This window comes from Pomacea canaliculata, linkage group LG4 (genome assembly GCF_003073045.1).
Source record: "Pomacea canaliculata isolate SZHN2017 linkage group LG4, ASM307304v1, whole genome shotgun sequence".
Classification (NCBI taxonomy): Eukaryota; Metazoa; Mollusca; class Gastropoda; order Architaenioglossa; family Ampullariidae; genus Pomacea; species Pomacea canaliculata.
In genome coordinates, this window is record NC_037593.1 from 8,901,092 (window position 1) to 8,925,886 (window position 24,795).

At 37.1% G+C, this 24,795-nt stretch overlaps 3 protein-coding genes across 7 annotated transcripts; 2 read left to right on the forward strand and 1 right to left on the reverse strand.

Annotated features, from left to right (window-relative positions):
- Positions 1 to 1,474: 1,474 nt before the first annotated feature.
- On the reverse strand, positions 1,475 to 11,675 carry LOC112561889 (coiled-coil domain-containing protein 157-like). 4 transcript variants are annotated; one of them, XM_025234728.1, is made up of 13 exons: positions 11,537 to 11,646; positions 11,333 to 11,389; positions 10,587 to 10,869; positions 10,240 to 10,408; positions 9,559 to 9,869; positions 8,863 to 9,109; positions 8,080 to 8,236; positions 7,415 to 7,605; positions 6,611 to 6,787; positions 4,251 to 4,419; positions 3,736 to 3,893; positions 3,075 to 3,450; positions 1,475 to 2,885 (listed from the first exon to the last, which is right to left on the reverse strand). In XM_025234728.1, exons 3-13 carry the CDS (start codon positions 10,832 to 10,834, stop codon positions 2,731 to 2,733), a joined length of 2,358 nt encoding a protein of 785 aa, XP_025090513.1. In that variant the 5' UTR covers positions 10,835 to 10,869; positions 11,333 to 11,389; positions 11,537 to 11,646; the 3' UTR covers positions 1,475 to 2,730. The 4 variants fall into 4 exon arrangements, with proteins under 4 accessions (XP_025090513.1, XP_025090514.1, XP_025090512.1 ...); XM_025234729.1 differs by lacking the exon at positions 11,333 to 11,389 and having other exon boundaries at positions 10,587 to 10,859; positions 11,537 to 11,674; XM_025234727.1 differs by lacking the exon at positions 11,333 to 11,389 and having other exon boundaries at positions 1,476 to 2,885; positions 11,537 to 11,675.
- LOC112561897 (probable serine racemase) lies at positions 11,633 to 23,483 on the forward strand. Of its 2 annotated transcripts, none has more exons than XM_025234742.1 (11): positions 11,633 to 11,854; positions 13,144 to 13,185; positions 13,520 to 13,686; positions 14,168 to 14,252; positions 15,513 to 15,639; positions 15,985 to 16,035; positions 16,554 to 16,681; positions 17,492 to 17,542; positions 17,833 to 18,012; positions 21,443 to 21,538; positions 23,467 to 23,483. In XM_025234742.1, the coding sequence occupies exons 1-9, from the start codon at positions 11,765 to 11,767 to the stop codon at positions 17,968 to 17,970; spliced, it is 879 nt and encodes a 292-aa protein (XP_025090527.1). In that variant the 5' UTR covers positions 11,633 to 11,764; the 3' UTR covers positions 17,971 to 18,012; positions 21,443 to 21,538; positions 23,467 to 23,483. The 2 variants fall into 2 exon arrangements, with proteins under 2 accessions (XP_025090527.1, XP_025090526.1); XM_025234741.1 differs by lacking the exon at positions 11,633 to 11,854 and adding an exon at positions 12,656 to 12,897.
- LOC112561501 (ubiquitin-conjugating enzyme E2 L3) lies at positions 20,881 to 24,145 on the forward strand. The gene is made up of 4 exons (XM_025234035.1): positions 20,881 to 20,907; positions 21,443 to 21,538; positions 23,467 to 23,653; positions 23,991 to 24,145. The coding sequence occupies exons 1-4, from the start codon at positions 20,881 to 20,883 to the stop codon at positions 24,143 to 24,145; spliced, it is 465 nt and encodes a 154-aa protein (XP_025089820.1).
- The last annotated feature ends 650 nt before the right edge of the window (positions 24,146 to 24,795 follow it).

Below are 24,795 nucleotides of genomic sequence, written 5' to 3' on the forward strand. Positions count from 1 at the left end.
TTCTCCTGACCTCGGTGTGCCGGCCAGTTTTATCTCCCATAATTACAGAGTAGCCCCTGCGTCCTTTGTTTTCTCTCTGTCTCTATAGTTGAGATGAATATAGGGGAGGAGGGGCGCCCTATTGTGTAGTGGTTAAAACACTTGTCACCACTGCAGTGAGAAGTTCAGGGTTCAGATCTCGTTTCGAGACACTCTCTGTACGTGACACCTGCCGCAGGGCTGGACGTCGGGGGTTTTCCCGTTTCCTCTCCTACGTAGTGCGAAATCACCTCAAGGTGGAAGCACTTTCCTACTAAACCAAAAACCAGAGCCGAGGAGAAGATAGAGGCCATGGGGAGCCACTTGTGGATCCTTCATGGTGAGCAGAGGAATTAACTTATAGAGCACGGGGCGGATTCCGGCAACCAATATTCTGTCCTGTGTTCTCCATGTGCTGGTCTGCCAAGCGCGGTAGGATAATAATAATGAGGATTTATATAGCGCCTTTCCAAGAAAATTTTGCTCAGAGCGCTTTACATGAATACTGGTGCGTGAGGAAATAGCTGGGTGCATGGAGCTGATTCCTGAAGACCAGTCTTCTGTGAGCGACAGGGAGACACGCGTCACGCGCCGCTGGGTGAGTTAGTAGGACGATTCCTTCCGCTGGTCTTTTTCGACTTATGGCCACCCTGGCCTGTGTGCAGTTGTGTGCAAGATCTGTGCGTCTGTGTGCGTTGGGGTGGGTGGGCGGGATTTAAATGCTAATCTCTGCTGTCACAGGGTCGTGGCTTTGGATATGATGATTTGCTGTTTGTGACGGAGGAGCGTTGCGGGAAAACCGCCGACGCTGGTAGCAATGTTTTGTAAGAGAAGCACTGGGGGAGGTGGGTGGACACCTATATAGTGGTAACATGGGAGACAGGGAGGGAGGGGTGGAGAGCCGAGAGGGTCTTGTTCATGGCCGAAAGGCGCTGGACTATATATTAATTGTTCGTTTTCTGCCGGCTCAAATCAGTCTTCGATCTTCAGTCCAGGTCATCTTCGTGAAATCGCCATCAGTATAGATCGTAAAAAAATCTTTAACCTTCATCTTTAATCTTCGGAGTCCTCGTCATTATCATATTTTGCCATCATCGTCATTGCATGGTTTCATCGCTAGCATCGGGCGTTCGAGTGCCTGCTATATTTGTGTGATTGTGAGCGTGTCTGTGAGAGTCAATCGCGCGCAGCGCCCGATTGCATAACACGACAGAAGTGATTTAAATTTAAACGTTACTCTTAAGATCTGCTGCCCGATTGGTGATTTAAGGAATATTCAGCTTAATATTGAATAATTTTTTTCAGAACCTCCGAAAAAAGCGATGTTGTAATGGTTGAAATTACTGCTTACAAAATAAACAATTACACGTTGTGTTAACCCATTTATGCTGGAGGTTGAAATTTTTTAATTTGTAATTGAAATTTATGTATGTGACTTACAGATACTCAAGGAACAAGATCGAATTTAAAGAAAAAAAAATTTTTTCCAATAATGGACTGTAAGGCGTAAATGGGTTAATCTTAATATATCTGCTTGAGAGCACTTCAGTGTGCAGTGAATAAGTACAGTTTTTAAACACATAAATTATAGCCTACATGGGGTTGAATTTATAATCAAACAAATTAAAGTGATCTTGAAAATCTCCTTTTAACCAATGGCAACGGTAGACCTGATTAAAGAACATTAATAGTGGGGTTTGCCTGTGCAATTTTCCAAGAGATTCAAGTGTGTACATGTATGTACAACAATGTACCCCTACATGAAGAAAAAACCCCCACAGCAAACAGTAGCAAAGAATGCTTTTTAATGAATTATTCCTGAAAAAAAAGTTTTTATGCATGTTTTACATATACACATGTATATATAATCACACTACTAGCATGAAAATATGAAAATGTTGCTGGATACTTATTTTCATGTCATTTACTGTACCAGATGTTTTTGCAATTGTCCGTTTGATAAAAGATGGCAAGAGAAAGAAAGGATTCTGCTCTGCCTCATGCATGTCATGCCTTGTGCATAGTCAACTGCTTAATTACACTGTTCCTACAATTACTAGGCTATGGAACTCTATAGCATACTAGCCAGAGTATTCAATATAACACAGGACGACAGCACATTCACATAGGTAAGAGGGAGGGAGAGGGGTAAGGGTGCTGTCCATTTGACTGTCAGTTCCTCAGTTCCTCTCCCTTTCTTCCCCTGTGTCATAAAAGTATGTCATAATTTGCTCTGCAAAGTAGATTTATGGAGTCATTTAAATTCGTTGGAATAAGTTCCCTGTTATCTCTCTATTACTCTATTCTCAAAGTGCAGTCCTAAAGGGAATTTTGTGAATCACTAAATATTTGCAGAATATTAAAATTTTTATACATAACTTAGGTTCCTAATCCAGCAGATCTGTATTCTTCAAATTACAGTTTATGAAACTACATTTCTACATCACAGCTTCAAGAAACCACAGAAGCTGTTGTCAACTGCAGACAGCATGAGAGTTATATGTCAGAGTCCTGAGTGGACTTATAACAGTCCTAGGACATGGTGTAAACTAGTTCCAAACACCATAAGAAGAGATGTCTTTCTGGAACAGAGTCCTTATTGATTCTCCAGTTACTAGCTTCAGCTTTCACCTGATCTTGCCCTAAGGCTCTAGATGTGATGCTGTATGCTCTGTACACTCCTAATCCCAAGAATGTTGAGGGACTAGCCGTCTACCTAGTACAGTACAATTTGTGAATGGTCAGGTCTCTTGTATTAGTGTACATCTTATCACAGTTGTCACAGATGTAACATTGTAGAGAAGCATAGTCCTCTTCATGAGGCACATAAATTCCGTGTGAGCTGTGACCACTTTGTAAGCTTTTTCCTGAGGACAAAAGCACAAATTAATTAAGCACAAAACAAAGTCACTATTGCTGATTACTTCATTTTACTATTTTTAATCCTCATTTTATCCTATACTCCTCTTTTTATCATCACTGCCACCACCACACTGCAAGTTCTCCACTATCATTTAAAACAACATATTAAATTGGGTTCACATCTTGCAGCTTACCTTTGCCACTTGGGATATCAGGTCTTGACTGTCCCACAGACTTTTTTATTTTCTTGTAGGTGCCTATACTTGTGCTGTTTACTGGAGCAAAACTGGTGCTTATCATACCGTTGCTGCTTCTTTGAGCAGAAGACTTGTGTGCTGGCTTTTTATTCTTCCCGGTCTCTGCAGCCATTTTCCCCACCACAAAGTATTCTGAAAATTTTGAAGATGTGGATTTTTGTGATGATTCTGAGGTAACACTGGAAGCCTGCATTTGAAGTGGCATGACATTTTGTGAATTCGCACAGTGTACCTGTAAAGGTGCTACTGGTGCTGATGTGTCATTCTGCTGGTTCAGACTGTGCAAGTGATGAGGCTCCAATAGAGGAACTGGCTGCCAAACAGAACAAACTGAAATTTATGGTGCGATATGCATGGGTTTTAAGACAGCAGTATTGCATTTTTATCTACATTCTTAAGACGGGCTGAAGGTATTTTACTCTAGTATAAACCCACACATAAGCCGGCTTCAAATGCACATTACAAAGTTCTTCTCCCCCTTCCATCCACATACATGCATCCAAGCACAACACTCACCTAAGCTTGAGAAAACCAGAGTACCTGGAAAAAATCTAGCCATGGTTTATGAAAAGCAAATTTTTCAGCACAGGGGAATTACCTTAGGAACAGAATTGCTGCTAGCTGATGTACCAAGACCAGCTGATAACACCTTTGTAATGGATCGCCTGAGTCTTTCATTTAGATCCTCCAGTACTTGGATACGCATGATGTTTGCTTTCACCTGGTTCTCCATGTCAGTTGCTATGTCACCTGTGCCTGCAGGTAAATGAGTAAAGTTACACCCATAATTTTCTTCCTTTTTATTTTTTGTAATTCACAGACACATCTTTTATCTGAAAATGTTTCTCTTTTCTGTGTATAAAGTTTTTTTAGTTTTGCTTATTTCCTTCTCATGGCTGACTTGAACACATTAAATTATTGTCTGAGCACTGCACACTCTGAAGCCTGCGACTGGCAAACAGAGGAGACAATTCATAGCATCCAGAGGTAACTTTTATCAATTTACTGACTGTTCAAATACTGAAACTCTATGATTTGTACTGGCATCCCAAAGAGTTAACTCTTACTCTTCTTAGGAACCTGGATGAACAATCTAAAGACTGGGAATCCTACCATGCAAATCTGGATTGACTGGGCCATTAAGGTCTGGATACTCGATCAGCATCCTTTCCCTCTCTTTGGCTTGCTCCACTTGGACCTCAAGCTCCTTTATCTGTGCTTCTGTCTCCTCAATACAGCGCTCTAGTTCAGCCTTTTCTGCATTCAGATTTTTGATGATGACCTGAACACAAGGTGCACTCACATGTTAAAGTAGCCCCACACTGCACTTCTCCACTGATCAGTCAGCTTTCTGTTTGTATGAACCTCTGTTTAAAGTCTGTAAACAGTCAAGTGATGTTCTGCTCTACTGTTCTGAGGTCTCAGCCTGCTTATCAGCGTAAGAAAATATTTCTAAGATGTAATGACTGCAGGACAAAAATGTTACTTTTGGTAGTAAAATTCCTTTTTTTGAGTACTTAACATAACAATTAAGGTGGAGTTAACCCTACTAGCTAATCCATTCCAACTGTGCACTCCTGACTGGTCAATGTTAACAAATGAACAGGGAGCATGTGGACTCAACAAGAATTCAAGATCAACTTTTTTGGAAGAAGGTGCAAAGTAACCAATGCGCCCCATCCCACCCTGTCTAACCAATGAGTTCACTCCCTTGCCAGTTTTTTGCTGGAACTGAGAAGAGATCCACAGCAGGGAAGTGGGAGGAAACTAGCGATCATGCCATCTGGTAAATACCAGAAGAAAATAATTTTACAACCAGAAATGTTTTATCTTCTTCATACTGTACTAGATGACATAACTATATCAAGAATAATAACAAGTGGGGGGTGGCAATATCAATAAAGATAAGAGGTTACTGAAGCAGAACAAGAAAAACTTAAGAGGTACCTCAGTTCCAGCCGGACTGCAGCCTGGAAGGCCACTCTATGCTTAGCTATATAGCAATAGAGGCAGGGAAGGCTGCACAAGTCATACTGCTGATGACATACTAAGCCCTTGACATGACCCTGACTGTTCACAGAGGCAGAATGAGCTGCTCAGTCCCTTGTGATTTTTAAATCAGACCGCCAGTATATTGCCCTAATAATTTTTTTAAGGGCCATTTTAAAGCCTAGGAAGTAGTTATATGTGCTCTGTCCTGTACAAGAGAATCTGCACATGGGAAAATATCCCTAATGACTGCTACCATCTGCACTGTCTGTTATGTTGGCCTTATTGCAGGATCTGCCCCTCCTGTTAGTAGCACATCTTTTAGGATAGATGCATAAGGCACACACTGAATCCTTGTTGGATTACAAGTTTCCCTGTTTGGAAGAGGGTGCAAAGCAACCTTCTGAGGACCCAGTGTGGAAGGCCTATTCTAAGTGTAGAAAAAAACCAAACAAAAAAAGCAAACTAACCTTGGTGCATGAGAAGGGAGATCAAACCATCAGACCAAACTGCAGACAGAAGAGGCTATGGAAAGTGCATGAATCTTCGAAATTTGAGTGGCTGAGGCAACTGCTACCTAAAGGCAAGAAAGACTTGCTTGAATGCTTAAATGGAGCACAGGAACAGAGCTCACTGGGGAGTTCTGGGAGGTGAGGACCCACCCACAATTCCAAGAAAACAGCAAATGACACACAGGCCATACAGCTGACAGACTGGCTAGAAGGTCAGATAAATCCTCATCTGACCCCAGACCCCACAAGAGAGGGGAAGGTGGGAGAAAAAATAAGGATGCGCCAACACACTTGGTCCTTTAGGTGGCTTTAGCAATTTTATCAAACCTCTGATATTCACTGGTGAGAGACCAAGCATTTCTGGCTGTCTAGCCTTACCTATCCTTCTCCAAAACTACAGAAATGGACTGTACAGAGCTGTGGTTTGTGCCTGACCATCTGCGCCCATCTATTCTTGAAACAGGAGCAACAAACATTGCAAGACAGTGAACATGTGAGTTGGCATGCAACTTATCACACTGCAGGTAATACGAGGCTACTCCATGACATATCACTGAGGAAAAGAGGCTGAAAACACGGCTAACTCAGTCGAAGCTAGGCGAAACACTGAAGAGGCGAAATCAGTGGCTAGAATGGGAGGGATAGAGGGTGAGTTGGTTGAGTTTGTGTGCTCCCTGTTCTTTGGTCAACCCTGACCAATCAGGAGCGGACAGCTAGAATTGGTAGGGTGAGCTCCACAGTCATGTCATCCGATACAAAGAAGTACAAGCAGATTGGTTATTGAATGGAATGATTAACTATTTACAGTCCAGTGCTAAATGGAAATAAACATAGCAACAGTAGACAAGCCAAGGAAGTTTAGTCCCTCTTAGCAGTCATGGGTGCCATTATAAGTGGTAGCCTGAGACAGTTCTCCTTATCCCACAAATACTTTGATGACATTGATGGTGATTGACAACATTCCTCCCTCACCTCTTGGTTTGCTTTTTCTTTTTGCATCTGCTGTGCTTCCCTGCGTGCTTCCTGCAGAGACTCCTCCAGATGTTGGCTTTCTTCCTCCAGAGCACCTACTTGCTCCCTGAGGTTTTCATTCTCTTCATTCAGTTCACTAATGCGTTCTGATAGCATATTTTGTTTTGTTTTTACTTGCTGTAAAATAACGCAACATATGTTACTTTAAAATCCCAAATCAAAAACAGAATAGTTTTGATCACCATTGGTGCACCATAATAAAATTTTTCTTGAGCATAAGACATCTAAATGACAATTCATTCTGTAGGAACAACATTAACTTGATTACTGATTACAATGATTAGATTAAAACAATCATGTTTTAGATGTAATAATCATTACTGGGAAACATCTCTCTTATGAAACTTGAATAATTTTGATTGCAGAGTTAATATAAATACTACTTAAAGATAGCACTACTAAAACATATGTTTAGCCAACGACAAGCACAGGTTTTGTGAACTGTAGCAAATGGCCAATGAAACAAGGCATGGAAAGAAACAACGAACTTCTTAAAGGAATAAAATTTAAAAGAAAATGATATACATTAAGGCAGGGAAACCCAACCTACAGCCCACAGGCCACATCTGGCCCGCGAAGGTGCTTCATCCAGCCCACTCATTTTAACCAGACACCACTCAATTTCATTTTTAACACCATGATTCTGGCATATCCAGTCCGGCCCTTGGGTGAGAAAAGGTTAGGCACCACTGCATTAAGGGAAAGCTGAAGTTTCTGACCAAGAAAGAATGTCAGGTTAAATACCTGGTTATGCTGTGCAGCACTTTTATTCTTGCCTTGTTCTTTGGTAAGTGTTTTGGTTGCAACTTCTAGTTTTGATGTAACTTCAGATAACTCTTGTCTCAGGCTTTCCACTTCATTCTCTACACTCTCCAGCCTTTCAACTGCCTCTGTCTTGTTTTGTAGATCTCTCTTCAATTCCAAACATTTGGCCTCTGTGATATAGAAGAGTCTGAGTTAACTTATCATTGACCTGGACATATGTTTATAATGACCTTTAGCTTTGAATGCTATTCAGTGGCTTTCAGCAAGGTAAGGAATTGCATGTCAACACTTTTCATATAGGTGTGGTTAGCTGGTAGCTTCCAGAAGCATAACTTCCCAGTTTTGCTTTAGGAAATGGAGTAAAAAAGCAGAGCAATATTTTTTCTTGTTACAAAAAATAGGTTAAAAAATGTTAAAACGTCAATTATCAATTGCAAACTTAGTTGCAGTTTAGATTTTAGTTATGGCCATATTGATATTTTGCTGTCTGAAAAACATTTGCTATTAGGATTGGTCCTTGAATTAACTCTTTACAATTTTATTAAAGTTTGGAGTTTCTTCCTTAGCAATCAAGTAGTTTTTAGACTGTATTTGTTTGAGTAAACTGTAATGAATTAACTGAACCAGTAGCGATGTTCATTCACCAGTTTGCTCCAAGGAGATCTGAAGTTCAGAAGATTTTATCTTATGATCTTCTAGGACTTTCTCCAAGTTTGTGTGTTTGAGTAACAGCTCCTTTTTCTGGCACTCAAGATCTGCCAAAATGAATTCATGCTCGATCTGTGTCTTCTTCAGTTTTATCTGGATGTTTTTCCCAAAACATAAACAATCCTTTACTATAAAAATTTAAACGACAATTTTAAAAAACATTGATTTTAACACATTTTACTAAATGCATGTAAAATGGATTTAGATTTAAAAACACCTTCAAATGACCTTAATGGCAATGAGAATATTTAACATATGGTGCCAAAACTTTAAATGGCTTTTTGTATCATGTGTAGACTTGTGTTGTCTCTTCAAAATGTTTCAACACAAGAAAGACTATAGTGTTTGAATTGGTATTTTCTGCTAAGCCACCAATTATGGCTATATGACAGATAAAGCAGCCAGCTCTGTACATAGCTGTCACATGCAGAAAAAAAAACAGCGTGCCTGCGGAAAGATCTGAACTGAGGTACTCAGTCCTCACTGCGCTGGTGACAAGTACTTTGTGTAACTATACTGATGATAAGATGTGAAAAGATAACACCCGTACCCATTCAATACTACCAGCCATGAAGCTGTAACCATGAAAGCACAGAAAATGTATAAAACATTTCTTCTGCTACTTTACTAATCCAAAATATCTAGGAATTTGTAAAGAAACATCACTATCATGTATGAAGAAATATCGTAGTCATGAAAATTCTCTGCCTAGTACTTGCCTCATATTGTTTTTTAATAGCTTCTTGTGTTTCTTTTTCAAGATTCAATGCTCTCTCACATTCCTTTGCCACTTTTTCTGCCTTCTGTGTCTCCTGCTGAAATGCCGTTACCTCTGCTTTTAAGGGTTCTATGACGTTTGATACACACTCAATATGTTTGCACAGCCTCTGAACATCCTTGTTCTCTTCAGCCATCCAGCGAGATACATCATTACTGCTCAGCCACTTTACATCAGCCAACTGAGATCTGGGAACAAAATTATCTTTCATAGATTTTGATAATTTTTATTACATACAAAGTTGTATGAGAACAAAACTGTGTGCACAACAAGAAGCACAACTAAACATATTTATTTTACCACTGAGATACTAACACAGCCTTAACACACAGGGAGATTTTTATAACAATAAAAAAAGGAATCCTTTTTGTAGCAGCATTAAATCAACTGTTAACATAATAAGCATAGCCAGCAGAGATAATTAAGGGTAATAGTCTGGCTCATAAGCCAGAATTAATTTAATAATTATCAACAATATAAATAAAAAAGTACTGTGCATTAGGAAATGGATGTACATTTGTATTCTTGCAGCATGGATATACAATTGAATGCAGGTATATGTTAAACTTTCAGTTTTTGACTTATGAAACTGTAGAAGCTTCTTTATAATTTTGTATATATAATTCATTATAATTACCTGTATTTTCTGAGACATGATGGTAGTCCCTGTTTCTGGCATACTTGAATAATCAAATCACCAGATTCTCTCATCTTCTTCTGAACCAGATCACAAGATTCACATGGAACAAAAGCAGTTTCCACTGTTTGACAGGATTTGCTGATTTCATCATGAGATATAGTCTTTACATCTGAGCTTTTATAATATTGTGACTCCTGATCCAGGAAGTGGGTCGCAAAAGAACTTTTAGATGAAAGATGAGCATGTTGTGAACTCAAGTTTTTTATTGTTTTTTCCAGTTCAGAAATCTTGGTGGCATTGGACTTGTTCTAGCAATAAAAAAAATGAAATTAAGCAAATATGTAAATATTCTGTTAATATTGTCATCATTTCGATTCATTTATCCAGTCAAAATACAGAAACTATTAGTTCTTTGCATACCTGTTGGCTGGGATGCAGCTTGAAGGTGATATTAGTTATTATTATTATTATTACCTTAGCTGCTGGCTCAGCACAAAACATCCATACTCCCATTTTCTATTAATGAGTGGTCCTGACCGAAGGCCTGAAGATCATGATATAATACTGTACCATAACAGGTCTTACTATATTGCAATCATTAGATCATACAGAAGCCTGTATGGTTCATTGCCCATTTTAAAGGCATGGTAGCTTTTAAATTAAACTTAAAACTATCACCTGAGAATAAAGTTGCAGAATCACAGTCTGTGCATTGACAAGCTGGTCCCAGAAATGTCGCACAGCTAGACCCACAGAAGTGGGAGGTGCAGATGCATTGTCAGAAGCCTTGTCCAGATGTTGAATCTGATTCAGATAGATTGCAGTTCCTTGAATGAATGAAACCAATCTGCAAAGTCAAAATAATTTAACAAGTGTATGATGAGACTTTATAAAAGTTAAAGGACACACATTCAAAACTATTAAATACAACAAACAGCTTTTATCACAAGTGAATCAATTCTTTTTTTTTTTAAATTGATGTCCCTTATTTATTATGTTACTTTGCTTTTGTACAGATGTTTCACCTGTCAATCAAGAGCTCATATAGTGCAATGTGGGCTACTTGATTTTCTTCTGTTTCATCAGGAGCATAGCCATATGTTTGAAGTAGTTCTTCTGTATCTAGCTCCCATGACAGCTTGTCTGGAAACTTCCACGACGAAAGCTTGATAGGTCCAGTACGAGATGAGACATCATTAATTATCCACTGTACATCTTGGATATCACTCTGTAAGTTTTCCATGCACAGCCGATTGCCCAAAAGATCAGCCATATCTCAGAGATGGGTTTTCTTTAAGCTAGAAAGAGCTGCAAATATCATCATCTGAAAGTAATCTAAACAAACTAACAGGGTATTCTTTGGGGAAAAACACAACACCAAAAAAAGATTTAAAAACCATGTTCCATGTTATGATATTCTGACATTTAAAAAAATTATTTATAACACATTTGCAATGCAATACAAATGGATTGCATCTGTAATAACTGTGGCTATTGGGTTTTGATAACAAATTTATACTGTCAGAAAAATTACTTTTCAAATAATATGCAACAAAATTTTTAATTAAATTAGTTCATTTCAAAATCAGTTTTGTTTCACTTAATAATTAACAAAGGATTTCGTAGCATAAAAAAGAAGAGAGTAAAAACACTAAATAAAGTATAATTCCAACTGCTGTTGATGAGGCTAATATAAGATTATAGTACCGTTGATTTATCGGGAATTAAATTACAATGACTTAAGTAAAATAAAATAAAAAAGTTTCCATACAGTTCAAAAGTTTACTGTATCCCTTTAATATTCAGTTAGAAAGGTTATGCTTCTAATCTGAAATACAACGATGAAAAAAGAATTAAAGTATGGCGCTATTCGATTAACTTCACTGAATCTGAGAGAGATGTTAGATTGTGTCGCAGAAACGAGCAGTATTTTCAATGGGTGGTCCGCTTTTCTAAGTTAAATATACATATTTACATATCAAGAAACAGTTTGCTATAGCAATGCTCCATCCTCCATGTTGCTACCAGACGCTAAACCAGCAGAGCTACAGTCGTGCGGTTAGCGGAGCTATCGAGCAACGTCCCGTAGCCGGAAGACAAGACTTCAAGATGGCCGTCGACGATTGGGAGCAAACATATTATTTTTCGAAGTTGGAAAACAGAATGGGAAGAGGCAAATTTTTAGGTGATAAGAAGTTGGTACATGTATAAGCATCAGATAATAACTAGAACCAAAACTTTCATAGGAAAGCATGAAAAGTGCAGCAAAGGATCGAAATTCAGTATCAGAAAGGTATATAAGTGCATTTGAAAAATATGATTTAATGTAATCGATCATTTCTATCTCAATACCTGAAAATAACGTTGAACAAAAAAATCCTTATAATGATAAAAAATACTTTTAAAGTATAATAATAATGGGAAGCTATAAAGCTCAGCATCATGACCAAGATTATACTCTCTGCGCAAATTTAATTGCAATAATTAAATGGTCGAAAGATAGCAGTTGACAGTGAGTACAGGAAAACTGAACAACATAAAGATGAGTTACAAGAGTAGAACGTAAGTCAGGAGTCGTTACATGATGGTTAGCATAGCAGAAAGTACTGCCAGAAAGTTTAGAATAGTATAATTCATGGACAGTACTTTGTGAAAAGATGTTTTCAGAGAGGGTTTGAATATATATATAGCCTAGGAGGGATATGGAAGAGAGCTCCACTGCTTATAGCAGCACAGAGGGAGAACGTCCGTTGTCCCTATGTGGCTGTCTTCGTGGGAGGGAGGGATAGAATGCGGGAGTTTGATGAGGAGCAAAGGTTTCGGGCAGGGGCTAGCTTCGCTGTGCAAGGTTTGTTGGGTCGAAATGCCTAGCAACGCGTCTCAGGTTTGTTCCGGTAAGGGAAGTAACTTTGAACTGTTTACGTGCCAGCTAGTGCTTCGTACGACTTTAATATTTTATTTTAAATATTTTTTTTACTACTGCTACTACCGTTAGAACAGAAGAAGCTTAAAATGTGAAGATTACATTCAGTAAGTGTTTTGAGTCTGGAAAAAACCCACATTATAAACCATGGTCTTTCTCTAGCTAGATTGCGTTTAAAATGTTTTGAACTTTGTATCTTAACCTAAAAATTAATTGGAGTAGTCATCATGGCCGATCTACCAGCAACATTTGCTGATATTATAGCAGCAAAACAGCGGATTTCAAAATACTTGCACAAAACGCCAGTATTCACATCTTCTACTGCTGATGAATTGTCTGGAAAACAACTGTTTTTCAAAGCTGATAGTTTGCAGAAGACTGGCTCATTCAAGGCCAGGGGTGCATTAAATGCTGTAAGACAACGGAGGAACTCCAAATTAAAAAACTGAGTTCACTCTTATAATGAATAACCAAGAATATTATGTTATTCTGATGTAAATGACTTTGAGCTATTTCCAGAATAACTTTTGTAAAGCTTCATTATATGTAAGGGATTATTCTTTTTAAGATCTTAAACATCAGATGTGCAGCATATATCATGCTGATATATTTGTATTGACACCAGTGTTTACAAAATGTTTTCTTAAAATTCATTCCAGATTCTTGCTGCAAAGGAGAGAAACCCATCTTTGTCTGGCATAGTAATACTTATTTTTATTTCTTCTCTTGTTTCATGCATTTTAAAGGCTTGAGTTGTACAACAGTAAACAAGGCTGTAAATGTTTTACTTTTAATTGTTTTCAAAGCTTAATTAGCAGCAAAATTTATGCTTTCATAGTTTTATTGTGCTACAGCTTGTAGAACCATTAGAAATATGCTCCACTCATTACGAAAACAAATATTGAAACAGGTTTAAACTAAGGGATTGTTAATAATTGGTACACATATATGTGTTGGTGACATCAGCAGCTGTGTAAATTATCTTTGACTCTTTTTATTTCCTTTTCCATTTTGATTTTGTAATGTCACTTTTAGGTGACACACAGCAGTGGCAATCATGGACAAGCTGTTGCCTGGGCATCAAGATGTGTTGGCTTGCCAAGTTTTGTAGTTGTACCCAAGACAGCAGCAGCAAACAAAAAAGCTGCTATACAGGCTTATGGAGCACACCTCATTGAGTGCGAACCTAATCCAGCTGCCAGGTAAAATCTATACCTTTTGTGGCTTTCTGTTTTGATAGTCCAGATTCAGATCTATTTTAAAAATCCTCTGCTTGTAGACATTCACCTCATCAGTAAACTGCAGTTGACAGCAAAGATGGACCATAGATTTTGTTTATATGCATTGATTTCTTTAGAAAAGTATCCATCTAATGCTACAACCTTACATCATATTTAATGTTCTGGTCTTCTTTTCTTTCTTTTCACTGTTTGAATCTTCTTTTCATTATTATTTTCCTTTCACATGTTTGTTTGAGCTGACGGGTTTTCATGGACTGTCATAGCATCATAATGTGAAAGTTAGTCAATGATTAATAAAAAGCACAAATGTCTGCCTTCCAATAAGATCAGACTATAGTGAAAACTTAATTTTGACAGCCCATTGACAATTTCAGTTAGACTTGACTCAGCATGCTTGTGATTTTAAATGTGTGCCAAATATATCTGTGTTTCTTTTATTAAGGTCTGAAACTTGTGAACGTCTAAGGCAAGAAAAACAGCTGGAGTTCATTCCACCTTATGACCACCCTGATGTGATAGCTGGGCAGGTAAATCAAGCCCTTATAATTAACTTTTAATTAAGTAGCAGGGCTTATGGAAATAATGCATACAGTACATATGCATTCAGATTATGCATATCTATTTATGCTGAACAGTTTAGATGACATTGATCAAGACAAAAACAAGGGAAGTATTGTAGCTTTTATTGCACCAACATTTTTAGGATGCTGGTGAATTTTCAAATATATAGGACATACAGTGCCTTTTAGCTAAACACCATAGAAAATGAAACAGGTCATGAAGTGATGAATATGTAATCTGTGACAATAAAAGAGTTGAAAGCAGAAGGTAGCTCCAGTCTTCAGAGCTATTACAATGTCTTTTTATTTTCTTAAACTCTTTCGATCAGTTGTTTTTGAGTGCATATGAAAGTTCAGGGGTTTTTTCCTTTTTCTTTTGAAAGACCAATAGCTTCTTTAGTTCTTACAAGATAATAATTTCCAAAATCTTGAATGAGCAACCCTTGTAGTTTAGGAGATACAAGGCTCTAAACATTGACATCATCATGTTAACTTTATATCATATTTGAATATAGATATCACTTGTTAACATGTGCTTCCAGCAACTGTGTATCATCAGCAGACATATGATACTGCAGACCGAGCTGGCAGTTTGGGGGACTTAGTGATTAGATGTACACAGTGAATAAAATGGGCCCAAGAACAGAGCCTTGAGTCAAAGTTGCAGGCAAAAGATGTACTTGCAGAACGCAGACTGGATGTGTTCAAGTAAAACTGAAATTAGTTCCAAACAATTTCAGAGATCAAAAATAACATGAAGGCACTGGAGAAGTATATCGTTATCGAGTGTATCAAACACAGACCTAGCATTGATAGTAAGGAAATACAATCCATGTCATTAGCAGGTAGCAAGTCATTCACCACTCAGTCAAATGGTTTTTCCTGATAGGCTTACTGAAATGGTTTCAAGTAGCTTGTGGCTAGATCAACAGCATTATAGATAACATATGTAAGCGCTGATAAAGTTGAACTAAGTAAAAATGATGTCTGTGAAATCATACTTACGGCTACATAGACTTCATCAGGTGACTTACAATGTAAAAAATTTACTGCTGTCATTATATTTTGCCTAAAAATAAAACATTTATTTTCTGTATGATTTTGTTGTCAGAAGGATCACTTTTGATTACTGTTGATGTAGTCAGTAAGCATTTTGTTTTGTTTTTAACATGGTCTTATAAGAAGGAAGTTGTATACATATTCGAGACAAAACTGGCTTCTTTTTAGGGAACTGCAGCCTTAGAACTGCTGGATGAGGTGAATGACCTTGATGCTATACTAGTTCCAACGAGTGGAGGTGGACTGATATCAGGAATCGCTATAGCAGCAAAGTTTATTAGACCCAGCATCAAAGGTTCACAATGGTTGTTTAATTTCTAATTTGATAATGTGAAGTGTAAAGATGATTTTGGTATAATGGATAGAAAACATCGGTCATGTATTTTTATATTATGCTTGGAAAATTTGTCAAACATATGTATTGAACAATCCTTAAATAGCTCAGAAGCATTAGTTGTCACATTAGTTAGACCAGACTTCACTGTTTTTAAATGTTTGTATCCATGACTATTAATTACAAAGATTTTTTAAAATATGTGATACATAGGTGCGTGTTCTTATCTGTGCATATTTAGTATGTTTTTACATACACAATTTCATGGCCATTGTTTCTGTATTGTGAAATTAACTTTTTTTGTAGTGTTTGCTGTTTCACCAAAAGGGAAGATGCTAGAAGACTGTCTAAGATCAGGTATTTAATTACCTTTCATTTTTGTAGTGTGCCAGCATAGTGGTAGCAACTTTTCTCACATGGGCTTGTGAAAAAAAGCTCTCATGCATTTGAAATAACTTAAATCATTCAATCCTTTAGCAAAATAAAGCTACCATAGTCTGAAAGCTCAAGGTGTTTCCTATCCATGTGATTTTTGGGATGGTTGCTGCATGTAGTAAAGGTGGGGGCAGTGGCTTGCCACTAGATCTGGGTATGCATCCAGTATGTTTTGAGTTCTGCAACAAATAAAACTTTAAAACAGGAACCCAAAAAGTAAAAAAATTAGAGACCAAGACATTAACATTCTTCCTTAATCATTTAAGTGGTATTTTTATAAAATTATGAAAATCCACCTGATTCAAGCAAGTGCTACGGCAGCTAGGTATATATCTTGTTTATGCATTCAGCTTATAATTAGCACAGAAACACAAAAATAAAAATCAAGACCAGTCTTTAATAATATATCGTTGCATTTTTGTATTTTTACTATTTACCAGGTGAACGACTTTGGCCTGAACCATCCCAATATCTGAACACAATAGCTGATGGCATTCAGCTTCAGTCAGTTGGCCATGTGACATTTCCCATTTTACTTCAACTAGCAGAAAAGGAGGTTTTTGAAATGGCAAGTGTTTTTTTTTTAGATGTTTATATTGGTATGTCAGCATATTCAAACAAATAACATGTCAGTTCTGGCTATCACCTATGATGTAATCTTACTGCTATAGCACCTTCTAGAATTGTAGGCTCCAGTACGTTTAGTAGCATGTAGGATGAATTCAGAGAGAAATAATTTTATTTATTCATTGTTCGTATAATCCAAGGAATGTTTTAGGGATGTCATAAAGGTCCTTGGCAGAGAATAAAAGCTTAAGAAAAATACCAATGAGTGCTTTAAAAATATTGTTAAAATATAGTTACTTTGACGTATTATCATTTTCTTCTTATTGTTCTAATAAACCTTAAATTTTAATGCCATCGATTTTGATTTTTATTCAACTCTTCCTAGTTTAAGGAAGATTTTTATTAGCAATATTTTCATCATTAAATGATCAGCAGAAAAAGTTAACAGAATGAGTAGTTTGAACTGTTTTCTAGATAAAGAAATGATAAATGTGTATACTTCTTATTCAGAACCTTTTTGTTGAAATGTAATGCTAGCATGAAAAAATTTAAGATTTGTAGTTTAGTGATGATATGGGCAGTAAACTGTAAGTGGTTCACTGTAATGTCTATTCAAGAGTCTAACCTTCTTCTTGCATTTCCCTTTTAACTTTCTCTGATGAATAGGTTGTTCACTGCTGTTAGCCAAAAATACTAGCAACCTTCTTTTCTGAAGTTGAGTGCACCATCTACAAGGTTATCAAAATATGTAGGACAAACTAAAAGCTGAACTTACCATCAGATTATTTCCCTTAATTTTTTGTCATTTCAGAGTGATGACGAAATAATTCAAGGGATGAGATTTGTTTTCCAGAGAATGAAGGTAAAATTATAACCTGAAATGTACAGTACTATTATAGTTATGTTCAAATATTATGACAGTTTGTTTTAGTTTCTTTATATTTTTTCATTCTCAAAAAGTATTAAATAAATTGAAAAAGCAGGGCTTGCCTGTTTTACCAGTACTGCAATTCAAAATGAAACATACACAACAGCAAATCCTCCACTCCACTGTACTAAAAGTACAAGAAGTGGCTAGTTAGATCTATGTGCATTATTTCACCAGGTTTTTTTTTTAAGCAAGATTATTTTAGCGAATTTATTTCATTCTAGCTGGTAATTGAAGCAGCGGCAGGGGCCAGCGCAGCTGCAGCACTTTCAGAAAAAATGAGGTCCATGGATTCATCACTGAGAAAAGTTGGAGTTATTCTCTGTGGAGGGAACACCGATATTGATCGCCTACCTTGGTGATGCAGAAAGTTTGGGCACAAGCACTTATCTGATCACAATAAAGTACTTCAGAAATTTGTTTTATCATCTTTGATGCATGTTTAGATAATTATTACTATTTTATTTGCATGATTATAAGAAGTGTGAGTATAAAGGAGGAAGGTTTGCATACTGGTAAGGGCGTTTATATGTGAATGTGGCATCTGTTTAACATACAAATTGATGTACACTATTACAACAGGTTTCTATAGTGTTTATGCATCTACAGACATTCTTGTATTCCTTTTCACCCTCATTGGAGCATAGGGCCGCAGCTGTGGTCTGCACCACAGTTCTGGGCGTCCCTTTCCAGTTGGGACCATGTCATGCCAGCTGCCTCTGCCTTTCCAAAGGCTTTCGCCAAGATGTGTAATAGGCCCTTCAGAAGTAGGATCTTCACGTCCAGTCTCTCGTGGTTGTGTTGTATTTGTGGTTTCTGTAGCAGGGCTTGTTTTATCGGGTGGGGTTGCTAGCCCCACTCCCAGCTCTCCTCCTTCATTCGGGCTTGGGACTGCCATGCATGCCTTCTTCATGAACTCCAAAAAGTACAGAGCTCTGCTACACATCTGGTGATTCGAGCTAAGAAATGTGAACATTTTAGTCTTCTCCTTTGTCTTCTGCACTGGCTATCCGTTTTCCTATTCAGTACAAGCTGTCTGTGCTGTGTTTCGATTTCTTTGAAGGATCTTGCCCTATTTTTCTGAACTTAGATCCCCTAATGACCATATGCTATTCTCAAACTTGTAAAGTATGCAGATGACATGGCCCTCAAAGATGAGCAGTTCTGGCCTGCATAAGAGAACCGGAGGACTGATTTTAGCACAGCTTTCTGGAGCTGAATATTGAAAAAAAACGGAGATGGCGTTTGGCACATGATAGAAGAGATGGCAGTACCCATCTCTCCCCACCAATTCAAATCAAAGGACAGCAGGTACAGAGGGCTGCTAGGTTTTAAGTACCTTGCTACAGCGATGAAAGGCTCTCCTTTAGTGATCAGGCAAAGCAAGTGTACAAAAAAGCCCATCAAAGACTGTACCTTTGAGGAAACTCCACGGCTTCAACGTCGGCTCTGATGTGCTGGAGACTGTTTACAGGTCTCTTGTTAAGAGCATTCTCATATTTAACATTGCTGCCTGTATGGTCACCTTGTCAAAGACAAGGCAAGGCTGTCCAGATTCATCCACCAGGCCAAACAAATTATAGGTACATCACAGGTGCCATTTTCTAACTTGTACTTTCATGCAGTCAGAAAGATGGTATATAATCATTTCAGACCAAACACCTTTCCATCCCATATTTCACTTCAAAAACTGCCTACCAAAGGTCTCTCGTGCCAGCAGCCATCACCATCCTAAATAAAAGGCACAAGGTCTCGTAGTTCTACAATATTACCTGGTATTCTTGGGAGGTTTACAAGTATGTGGGAGATGTAGGTGTTCGTGTATACTGAATGTCTTGTAGGGGGTATGTCTGCCCGTTATGTTGTGTATATATATATACTTGTTGTGTGGTTTGTGATTGGGAGCAAAAGGACAATATCTGTCTTGGACGTTCTCAGACAAACAAAATTTGATTTGATATGCTATCCCTGTCATCAGAACAACATATGGTCACAGGATTTTTAGTTACTTTGCAGCAAAACAGTGTAACCCATTGAATCCTTTATATGTGCACTAAAAATGGATCTCTTTCATGTGTTACTCCTAACAACAATCCATATGCCAGTTAACCTTCAAATCCTTTCTATTACTTTTGATATTAGTTCCTGTCTTCCTCTGCATAGTCACTAAACTCTCACTGTTTGCTACTCAATTCTTCTTTGGCCTGTTAATTATTACCTATCAGAATTGTTTATCCTTCCGTTCTTCTTATGTTGTCCATGTCTTGTTCTTTTCTCAATTGTTAAGAGCAGGTATATTAATGTGTTAAATAAATTAGGCATTTTTTAATTATTATTAGGGGGCGATTCAAAATGAATGTTCATATGTACAAAATTATTTGAGAGGAAATCGAAAGACAGGTCACACGGTTGTTGTCCGTGAAACAATATGTTTTGTTTCTGTTTTACTTTCAAATGAGTAGCAGTATCTCTTGCCTCCTCCTTCATTTGCTCCAAGTGAGTACATTGTGCACGATCATCCGGGCTTTGTCAGGCTAGTATGCTACGGTTAGACTGCTTCTGCTGCCAATACCTTCCCTGGGGAATTCCCCCCGCCCCCCCCCCGAGCACCAGCTGGGTGGGCATGGGGGAGTTTTCCAGCCACACACACACATGCAAGCTTTTAAACTGCGTTTTTGAGCGTGAACATCAGGCTAATGAGCAAATAATAACATCTTTTTATTAAATTTACGCGTTTGAATCAAACTCTACCGTATTCTATACATAGAGAGAAATTATTAGTATTTCTAGTTTAAAGTGAAAGTAAAAGGCTTTGAGTTTGGTGGGATTAAATTCAAATAACCCGAAATGTCTGAGAGGAAACTTCAATGTTGTATGACTCCCAATCGCAAAAATAAGAAGATTAATGTTTGGACTGGAATATATAAGCGAAGTACCGAATCGACCAGAATTACACCACTCCTATGCCTATGAAACCACGTAGGTGATGAAACTTCCTGTTTTACCAAAATGATGGGCAGCATACCTTAAGGGAAATAACTCTCTCGTTCTGAAGACTGTGCTTTGTTAGTGCCTAATTTCTTATATTTTTTTCCCCAAGCAATCGACTAATTACAAAATAAGACAAATATACGTTTTAAGCCCTTACTGTGAATGAAAAGTATCTGATAACTCGAAGAACTACTGCAAGCGAACAGGATGTTTCTAGTCATCTATTGGTTACGTCCCTTGACCAGCTGCTACGGGGGCGCATTGTTTGCTAGTGTACGAAAATGGCAGCAACTAAGCGATTAAATAGGGTGAGTCCCAACCAACAAGTTTACCGTTTATAGAATTTAATGAAAAGAAAATGAAGTACAATAACCTTATAATTATATAAATCAATATTTTATTTAAATTAAAAAAATTTTGGTTGTCTGAGTTGTGTTTCACCTTTACTATTATAAATGGAATAAAAAGCCGGTAATCTCCGGAGATCGAGAACAATCTTCGCAACGCGTTGTAGTATACGCGTGTTCGAATTTTTTTTTTCGTGTAAAGGGGAAAAAATAGATAAAAGGGATTAAAGGAAAGACTCATTTTCATCAGCCCTGAACTGTTAAATTTAGATACGTTAATAACGTTCACTTCAGAGATCCTCACTTTCTCAAAATATTAGGCAATGGCAGTGTGAAAAAAATGGTTCGTTATTTTTTTTTGCCAACTTATAAGAGTAAATTTATGTCATCACCGCATATAATAAGTTCACTTCATAATTGGATGCAATTAGAAATAATCTATTTATGTTTTTAATGCAGTATTAACGTAAGTGTGACCATCCATTTGTGATTGCAGGAACTGGAGGAACTGAAGAAGTTATCTTTAAAATCCTTTCGGGATATCGTTGTGGACGAAACAAATATTCTTAGTTGGAGTGGTCTTTTGGTACCTGTAAGTCAAAATAGTCGTTCTAGCTTTTTTATAAATGTAGTATTACGCAAATGGTTTCAGAATGTGGTTGCTGATGGGTGGGTAGGGGACTATGTTGACAAGGGAACTCTTCTCATGAATAAATTTATAAATTTATCTAACAGAAGATTTAAAGTTGAGGCACAAAGGTATTATAGAAAGGACAGTCCATCCACAAACCCCTTTCAGGAGTTTAGGGGGTGAGGCTATGCATGTTAGTGACATCATGAAGTTATAATCTTGCATTGATCACCACATTCTCATGGCCGTAGCATTGTTGGGCTTGAATATTCTAGTGAAATAGGTGAGTATTGCCCATTCATATTTACTTTAATTAACTAATGGATTCTATCATCACTATTGTTGCCACATATACAGATAAGGTCCTAACTCTGTCCTGCAAGTGAGCATAAACTGTCAATACTCTGTCCTGCAAGAGAGCATAAATTGTGTCAATATATAGTTTTAAAAAATTTTGCATCAAGTCACAAATTTACATAGACCTACTAATTCTTTAAAATGGCTGCAGACATAGTGCCATTCAGATAATATATGTGCGTTTTTTCCTCGCAAAATCAGGAGGCTTCAGATTTGAAATAAAATACATTGACAGTTGAAAGACAAAATTTAGGAATCTAAAAAAGACCTTTTTTTAAAATTTTGGGACAAAGTGTTAGATATTTACTATTTTTATGGGGGAATCATACCCTCATTGTCATAAGCTGATATAATTCTTATGTGTCCAAGACCGCCTAATATTAGTGTGTACTATATATATTTTTCCTTAAAAATAGCCATCAAGAATGAAAAATTTCCAAGAATGAATAATCCAGAAATAAATGAGCACACTGGAAAATATTTAGTGTCTCAATGAAATTTAACTGGAAATGCTTGTGGGTGTATTTATGTTCAGTGTATGCTGAAGCTATAATGTTACGAGTAAAGTATTTAAATAGTATAGCCTTATAAAACATTAAATTAATGAGGGCTCTATATTTACATCACAAAACTAATCAAAGTTAATTTTTTATATTAAGAACATCATTAACAATAGAGAATTTATATACCGCATTTCTGCATATTTTAAATGAGGCTCTATGTGCTTACAAAAACAGAAAGTTATCTCTCTATATTTTGTACACAAAAACATGCAAGACTGTAGAACATAAGACATAAATAAGAAAAGTAGAATCTTATCTTGTGGAGAGAAAAAGCAACGAAGGATTGATATCCAATCTATCTGATATCATTTTTTTCACAGTCAAAGGATATCAGTATATTCTTTTGGGCAATGACTTTTGCATAGCTTTGTGGTTCCGCAGATTAACAATACTTAAGTGGTAACATAAACCACAAATATCTTCATGATAGCCTTTTCTTAAATGGATTGTAAAGTGCCTTGAGTCGAGCAGATGCTGGAGAAATGTGCTGTACAAATGTACTCACTATTATTGTTCAGATAACATTTAAAAGGTTTAAATAAATTAGACTTTTTTAAAATTGAATTTTATTATACCTTCTTTTAATTTTTGACAGAATATATTGTTTCTTAGAAGTAAAATTGTTTTTCTTTTTTTTTTTCAAGAGACACCTTATCAGTATAAAGATTTAAAAGGAAGTAAAGAGTCCTATTGTCTAGGGACAGTGATTGTAAGTTGTTCATACAATCACATAGCATGTGGTAGGAGAAGCCCAAGATTTCTTTTCCTTCCTTTACTGATTAATGAGGCATACCCTAAGCCATTGCCCAATCAATCCACAAACCAGCAACTTTCTGCTCCACAGTTGAGCACATTAACCACCAGGTTACAGCACCTCCCATACCCTTCCCTCTGTTAATGTCTCCTTTTTTTGCTTATGATTATTATGTTTCTTGCATTAAAGGTATGAATTTTCCCCCTTTTTCTCAGGATAACCCACCGTACAATAAAGGTGCATTCCGTATAGATATCAACTTTCCTGCAGAGTATCCATTCAAGCCACCAAAAGTAACGTTTAAAACCAAAATCTACCATCCAAATGTTGATGAAAAGGGACAGGTTTGCCTACCTATTATTAGTGCTGAAAATTGGAAGCCTGCCACAAAAACGGATCAAGGTAAGTGTTTAGCCACAATTGGCAAATGGCATTTGTGCCAATTTGTGAGTTTATTTTCGCAGATGAAATAATTAGTAGATAAATATTAATCTGAACAGTGGAGACAGAGTGCTGAGTTGTTTTTTTTTTTTTTTTTTTAGAAAGAAAAAAAAAAACATGAAAAAAAGTTTTGCTTAAAGAATATTTTCATGCTAGCATAAATAGTAATATTCTAAATATTATAGATATTGGTGTCACTTTATTTTTGTAAACTTGCCTGGCATTTATAAACAATCTCTCAAAAGGCAGAGGGTATCTCTTGGTCACAATTACAAATTTTTCCCAAAACTTATTTCAGTTGTAAACTCACTGGTGGCACTTATCAATGATCCTGAGCCTGAACATCCTTTACGAGCAGACCTTGCAGAAGAATATACCAAAGACAGGAAAAAGTTTTTGAAGAATGCTGAGGAATTCACAAAGAAACACAGTGAAAAGCGACCAAGTGATTAATATTGACCTCTATTCTGTCAGGCTCCCCTATATCCCTTGATGTTGCGTACGTCATCAGATTCACAAGGAGAAATGATTCTGGCAAGCGATGAGCATACACGTTTCTGGGATACCTTGGCAGTGTGATTGGTCGTGGTAAACTAATCTGCTTAGTATTTTGTTAATTCAGTTTGTTTGTGATGATGAGAATGTAGGAACACATGATTTTCACAGAAAGGCCTACATTTTTTGTGGCATTTGATACACAATATTTCATCTTTGTATTTAAAACAAGCTTAAGAATTCTTTCTTGGGTTGACATTGTCACATCACAGATGCTTTGTGTTTTTTGGAATGAGTTCTATTAGCTATCCATAGATCAAGGAGGAACACTGAAGGTACCCTCTCTGCTTCTGCTGCTTAGAGCAAAAAGAGTATGGTGAATTAAGGTATGTCTTCAGCTTTAGGGAAGAAAAACTGGGTTATGAGCTCATTAAGAAAGCTGTCAAGTAGAACATCATATTGCACATAATTCTATCTAAAAGTGGTACAAAGACCTCAAGTTAAAATGGCTGTAGCTGGGAGTTCATTTGTAGATGTCTCTAGCTTTGAATTTGCTCAGCTTTTTTTTCACCCCCGTGCACCTCTGGATCTTTATTTCTTTCTTCCTT

Coding starts and splice junctions, on each gene's coding strand:
- LOC112561889 (XM_025234729.1), bottom strand. CDS start 10,834: ATGGCTGATCTTTTGGGCAATCGGCTGTGCATGGAAAACTTACAGAGT. Junction 9,870..10,239: donor TTCTGCAACTTTATTCTCAG/GTGATAGTTTTA, acceptor TTTTATTGCTAG/AACAAGTCCAATGCCACCAA. Junction 9,110..9,558: donor TCATGTCTCAGAAAATACAG/GTAATTATAATG, acceptor TTTTGTTCCCAG/ATCTCAGTTGGCTGATGTAA.
- LOC112561897 (XM_025234741.1), top strand. CDS start 12,712: ATGGCCGATCTACCAGCAACATTTGCTGATATTATAGCAGCAAAACAG. Junction 13,186..13,519: donor ACCCATCTTTGTCTGGCATA/GTAATACTTATT, acceptor TGTCACTTTTAG/GTGACACACAGCAGTGGCAA. Junction 15,640..15,984: donor TATTAGACCCAGCATCAAAG/GTTCACAATGGT, acceptor CTTTTTTTGTAG/TGTTTGCTGTTTCACCAAAA.
- LOC112561501 (XM_025234035.1), top strand. CDS start 20,881: ATGGCAGCAACTAAGCGATTAAATAGG. Junction 20,908..21,442: donor CAACTAAGCGATTAAATAGG/GTGAGTCCCAAC, acceptor TTGTGATTGCAG/GAACTGGAGGAACTGAAGAA. Junction 23,654..23,990: donor TGCCACAAAAACGGATCAAG/GTAAGTGTTTAG, acceptor AACTTATTTCAG/TTGTAAACTCACTGGTGGCA.